Consider the following 6,653-nt stretch of genomic DNA (forward strand, 5'->3'; position numbering starts at 1 on the left):
CGACAGACAGAACTAGTCGATAATAGATGTTTCAACCTATCTGGACGTCTATCCGACAGACAGAACTAGTCGACAATAGATGTTTCAACCTATCTGGACGTCTATCCGACAGACAGAACTAGTCGATAATAGATGTTTCAACCTATCTGGACGTCTATCCGACAGACAGAACTAGTCGATAATGGATGTTTCAACCTATCTGGACGTCTATCCGACAGACAGAACTAGTCAATAATAGACGTTGTAACCAATATGGACGTCTATCCGACAGACAGAACTAGTCGATAATAGATGTTTTAACCAGGACGTTATCTGGACGTCTATCCAACAGACAGAACTAGTCAATAATAGACGTTGTAACCAATATGGACGTCTATCCGACAGACAGAACTAGTCGATAATAGATGTTTTAACCAGGACCTAATCTTGACGTCTATCCGACAGACAGAACTAGTTGATAATAGACGTTTTAACCTATCTGGACGTCTATCCAACAGACAGAACTAGTCGACAAATGATGGACATCTAAGACACCCAGAATCAGTTGAAAGAGACGAGCTGTCTGTTAAGTCTAATTGCCTGCATAATTGTTGATTTGTCATTAAAATATTGAGGAAAGTCGATCATGAGAGACAAGACGAAACGTCACGTGAAGTTTAGTCTGAGTTATGAACATTTATTGTTTTGGTCACAAGGTGTTGAACTTTTTAATTCTCCACGGAGAAACTCGCCACTTTTGATAATCTTGTGAATACAACTGTTCAGTTGTCGTCTGGGTTCCCTGGTTTCCTCCTACATTCGGATGTGATAGTAAACGGTAATCAGTAAAATCATCAGTAAAATTCAGCAAAATTCCTTCTCTGTTCCCGACAGGAAACACAAAAAAAAAATGAAAGAGTGACGTCACACTGAGGCTCTTTCACAATCAAGCAGGAAGTGGTTTTAAGTTTTGACAAGAACTTGGCATCATAACAGAAAAAGACAATTTATTACAGGAGTTTTCATGTTGGGCCACTAGTGGGTGCTGTTGGTTGTTTTTGTTATTACGGCGACTGTCAAAATAAAAGTACCAAGTTCCAGGAGAATAAGGACTGGGAGTCGTGACACGACGGAGGAAATATTGTTCTCATTGTGCGCCTACTGAGCATGTGCAGAACTATTCACCACAGGCGAGCGCAGCTGCAGTGTTTCTGTCATTTAAAACGGAACCAATCAAGACACGTTGGTTTCAAAACTTTGATTTATTTCTTTCAATTTTGATTCATCTTTGATTTTTGGAGACTCCACAACAGAGTCAAACAGATTTTAATCCATTTCCATTCCATTCCCAATTGTAATTAATTTAACTATTAATTACAATTCCGAATTAATTGTTTAGTATATTTATATACTATCATTTCCTGTTAAATGGGTGGTGCTCCTGAGATTTGTGATACAGAGCAGGTTAAAATTCCAATAACATAATTAATAACTATCTTTGTTAATTATGAATCATCCTCGATAGCCAAACGGCGACGCCCCCTAGCCTAAATAGCTGCAGTGTTTTATTTACATGGAGACGGGACCAAAAATTCCACCAAAACACAAAAAACAACCAATCAAGAAACTTTGGCTTGAAAACTTTGATTTATTTCATTTCATTTTGATTCATCTTTGATTTTTGGAGATTACAGAACAGAGTCAAACAGATTTTTAATCCACTTCCACCGTCATGACATCACAGCAATAACCCACCGGCAGAAGCAAGAGATTTAACAGAATAATATGAAATAGTACGTTTCTCATCATCCCACGTATTTCTGGTTACACTGGGAGCAGCTTCAGTGCTGCGAGGCGCCGCTGGGAGTCACGTTGCCGCCGGGAGTCACGGCCCAGTGCGTCCCGATGGAGGTGAGGGCTCCGTGATAGCTGCCGCTGAGGAAGCGAAGCTCAGCCGAATTGTTTTCTGGATACATGTTGAAGGAGTGACCCACAGGCTGACCCGCCATAAAGGAGCGGCCCATGCTGGTGGTGAACACCAGCGACTGCACGTAGTGGGCGTACTTCCCCGACACCTGCACGATGGCCTCGCCATCAAACAGCGCCATCTCCAGGGGAGTGCCGTACTGCACGCCGGCCATTTCAGACCAGACGGAGCCGTAGCGGAGCTGGATGCTGACGAACGAGAAGAAGATTTAAAAAAAAAAAAAAAAGACAAGTGCTTAGAACAGGGGTGTCAAACATGAGGCCTGGACACCAAACCAGCCGATACCAAACTACCAAGACACTCTATAAATAACAACAAATTATTATATATTTTTTTTAACCAAACCACAAAGAAAATTGTAAAAAAAAAAGGAAAAAAAGGGGGAAAAAAGCAACAAATCATTTTAGAAATAGTTTTTTATCATTATCATTAGTATTAATAACAATAATAATAATAATAATAATAATAATATCCGGCCGATAATAGCACATCTGCTAACGCCAGCATGTATGTTAATTAGCACATTAATTAGTGCTAATGTTAGCGTGTATGCTAATGAACATGTAACCCAGGGTTTTTTCACCACCAGTGGTACAGTTTTATTATTTAGATTGTTTTATTTTTCTTGTACGTTACTTTTTTTGGTGACAATGGAAATTCCCAGGTACCTGAATGCACCGTATGCACGTGCTTTCGAGTTTCTTTATTTTTTTCCCCTCTACACCGCAGCATAGTCCCGTCTCGAGGTGTATGTAGTTTATGAGAGTTTATGAAGAATATCCTGGTGAATTTTTGTACCGTGTGAAAGGTGATTTAAGTTATAAAACCAGTCGGGATATGATTTTTGTTGGAAAAATGTGTTAAATCTGAGTTGCTACAGTTGTTAGCATTTAGCTCGGTGGGAAGCGTGCGCGCACGTGCGAAGCTAAGTTGTTAGCATGTACAATTCCTGATTTTTTTCGTTATTTTTCTGAGATCTCAGATCATTTTAGTTGCTACTTTCTTCTTTTTCTCCCTTTTTTTATTTTTTATTTTGTTTTGGGTCAAGCTTGATACCACAAAATACTGAATTGGAGGATTTGAACCTTGACAATTGAACTGTCATTTGAATCACCACAAATAATCCAATCGGATGAATATATATTATTGCTTGTTCGTGTTCTTGTTTCTTTTTCATACGTTCATATTTGTTTAAATAAAAATTCAAGATTTAGATTGATTTCTGACTACTCAATTGAAAAGGGTGACACAAACACATATGCTAATTAGTGCATATTGCTAACATTACACTAATTCTGTTTTAACCAAACCACCAAGAAATTGTAAAAAAAAAAAAAAGCAAAAATAAATAATAATAATCATCAACTATTTGAATAGCATATCTGCTAACTCCAAGTGGGGCTGGAATGGTAAAATAGTGCCACAATAACTTTTAAAATTTAAAATGTATATATTTTTTACTTTTAAGGGTATATGTGATGACAATGTCTATTTTTCCAGAAAACTAAACAGTAACCATAACCCTTCCTGGTGTAAACTGCTGTCATTTAAATTTGACTCTTGTGAAAATGTACATAGTGAAAATAAATATCTGCATTTATTGTGAATGTATTAGTATTTTTTGTTATATCTTGAAAAATATCAATCCATCATCATGATTACTATTTTATATTATAAATCATTGATCATTGAAAAAAAAGTGACTTATCTATGCATTTTCATCAGATAAACTATATGAAACCAGACGATATTAAAGTTCCATTCACTCGGACATGTAATAATAATAATAATAATAATAATAATTTTATTTTTTAATTATGTTATATACATCTTTATAATGGTTCAGTTATGTGGTTATAAATAAGTCTGTTTTTTTATGTGACATATTTGGTGTCACAGACATTTCCGCCCCCCAAAAAAACCAAGAAAGCAGACGATACTAAAGTTCTATTTACCCTGAGATATAATAATCATAATGATAATAATAATAATAATAATTATTATTATTATCATTATTATTATTATATATATATTTTTTTTTAGATTATGTTATATACATCTTTATACTGGTTCATTATGTGGTTTTAAATAATTGTTTCTTCTGTGGCATATTTGGTGTCACAGACATTTCCGCCCCCCAAAAAACAAGAAAGCAGACGATATTAAAGTTCTATTTACCCTGACATGTAATAATAATGATAACAATAATAATAATAATTATTATTATTTAAAAAATGTTTTATTATGTCATATACATCTCTTTACTGGTTCAGTTATGTGGTTATAAATAAGTATGTTTCTTCTACATTTCCGCCCCCCCAAAAAAAGCCAAGAAAGCAGACGATGCTAAGATTCTATTCACCCTGAGATGTAGCTGGAGTATCTCTCCCAGACCCTGATAGCGGTGATCCTTCCTTCCCCGGTGATGCTGTAGCTGCTGCCGCTGCCCGACCCCAGCGGCGGCCTGAAGGAGTAGAACTGGTCCTGCACAGCTGGAGGAAACATGCAAGAACATCAGCCTCCGGTCAGTCAGTGCACGAAATGGAAAAAGTCGACAGTCGACTGATAAGAACTCGTCCACACTTACGATAATCAGCGGCGGCGGCGGCGGCGGCTGCAAGAAGAGCGACGGCGGCGACGAGGATCATCCTGTGAAAAGACAGAAACATGACGGTTTCTAGACGTTTTCCCCTCAAACGTGTATCATGAAGCAGGATCTGTTCCTTCGTGTCCGGTCTGCATAGAGGATCGAAGAGTTGTTCTCACTTGGTGTTTGTTATAAGCGTGTCTCTTTTGTAGGTGGTACTTTAAAACCAGACCTTATCTGGAATCTATCAATTCCTTAAGCGAAGTGGCGGAAGAGTGAAAACACACGCACACACACGGAAAGAAAAAAAAACCCAAGGCCGGAAGTAGGTTGTTTTTCATATTTTTATCCATTTGTTGCTTTGTGTTGAGATTGCATGTTCTTCCTCTACGTGCGTCATGATGGGCGGAATCAGTGGAAACAAAGAAAGAGGCACAATTTCACCTGGAGCGGGCCGGACCGGCGAAATAAAGCCATGAGGACCTTTAAGTTGAAATATTACAAGTGATGAAAATGCTAATATACATTCCCCAGATCTGAACAGTGACAAGCGGAAAACTAAAAAAAACCAGAAAACTCAGTTTTAATGCTTGATCTTTGCTTTCGTGTCATTTCAGAACCCACCTCGTATTCTATTCTATTCTATTGTTTCCCTCTATTGTTCTATTCAGTGATTTGAAAGTCCAGCTCAAGCACCTCTCATTGTCAACACTTCTGCTTCCACCTGCGTAAAACTTGTGTGCCGAATAAAGCGAGCGTTTGTTTCATCGCTCAGCTCCAGGAAACGTTTGTGATTTATTTTACTTTCTCTTCAGTAAGTCTTTGTCAAAGTTCTCGGTTTTATGCAAAGAATCCTACGGTGGCCTGGAAGTGCAAAATACTACAACCTTAAGAAAACACTACCAATTATATTAAAAAAAAAACCACTAGTAAACAACTTCTTTTTTTAAAAATTTGGCAGTGTTTTCTCTATTTAGCAGTGTTTTTTTGAATTTGATATATATATATATATATATATATTTTTTTTTTAATTTGGTAGTGTTTTCTCTATTGTTTTTTTTTTTTATTATTTCTGAACTTGAACAAAAAATAAACAAAACAAACAAATTCCATGAAACAAAAAGTGACACTCTTTCAAATGACTATATATTTGGAAGTGTTTTTTTTAATTTGATGTTTGTTTTTTGTTTTTTTTCAGCAGTGTTTTATCTATTTTTTTAATTAAATTTTTTAATTTCTAAAAATAAACAAAAAAATTGAAAAAACAAACAAGAGAAACAAACATCATCCATATGAGTTCCTATTTAGTAGTTTTATTTTTTAATTTGGTATTGTTTTCTCTATTTTATGATGTTTCTCTCATTTGTACTGTTATTTTGTTTTAAATTTGGTATTGTTTTCTCTATCTTATGTTTTCTCCCATTTGTAGTGTTGTTTTGTTTGAAATTTAGTAATGTTTTTTGGAAGTTTATAGTATTTTCTTTACTCCCAGACCACCGTACGAATCCTTTCCGACTGGGATTCAAACCAAAGTCCTCCACACTGTAGGTCAGTACCAAACCCATGACAGAAATGTCCTTTTAAAAATAACAAGCTTAATTCCTGAACGTAAGAAAAGACTTTTGATAAACATGTTTGAGAAAACATTTAGAGCTTGTAGGAATTAAGACGTGCCTGCTTTAATCTCTGAAGTGAAATAAAGAGCATCACAGCCCTGCCGGGAATCTCAACCTTATTCACCGTCGCTCACCCAGTATTTTCTGTGGACGGACTTCCTGGAGACGAGTTGTTTGGCGAGGAATTCCTTTAAACAACTTTAACCAGCTGTGACAGTCAGAAATGACATGCTGAGGATTTAATCAAACATTGTGTGAACAGGGGGGGGGGGGGGGGAGGGAGGGGAAACACCATGATGAACAGGTTTATTGAGTTTTTCACCAAGTGTTGGAACTTTCAAAAGACCATGGAAGAAAATAGAAAGTACATAAAAATCCATTTAGTGATGCATTAGTTCTGATGCTGGAAACACTTTCCTGCTCTCTGGTCCACCGCCATTGTGAATGGAGTTTATTGTGATCCGCCATCTTGTTTTGTAGTTCC

At 36.6% G+C, this 6,653-nt stretch overlaps 1 protein-coding gene across 1 annotated transcript; it reads right to left on the reverse strand.

Moving 5' to 3' along the window:
* Window positions 1–1,730: 1,730 nt before the first annotated feature.
* On the reverse strand, window positions 1,731–4,614 carry LOC308144694 (zymogen granule membrane protein 16-like; the record flags this gene model as incomplete). Its single annotated transcript, XM_080515874.1, has 3 exons — window positions 1,731–2,154; window positions 4,329–4,458; window positions 4,554–4,614. The coding sequence occupies 3 exons, from the start codon at window positions 4,612–4,614 to the stop codon at window positions 1,821–1,823; spliced, it is 525 nt and encodes a 174-aa protein (XP_080372000.1). The 3' UTR covers window positions 1,731–1,820.
* Window positions 4,615–6,653: the final 2,039 nt, after the last annotated feature.

Source organism: Blennius ocellaris (assembly GCF_963422515.1).
Source record: "Blennius ocellaris genome assembly, chromosome: 20".
Lineage (NCBI taxonomy): Eukaryota > Metazoa > Chordata > Actinopteri > Blenniiformes > Blenniidae > Blennius > Blennius ocellaris.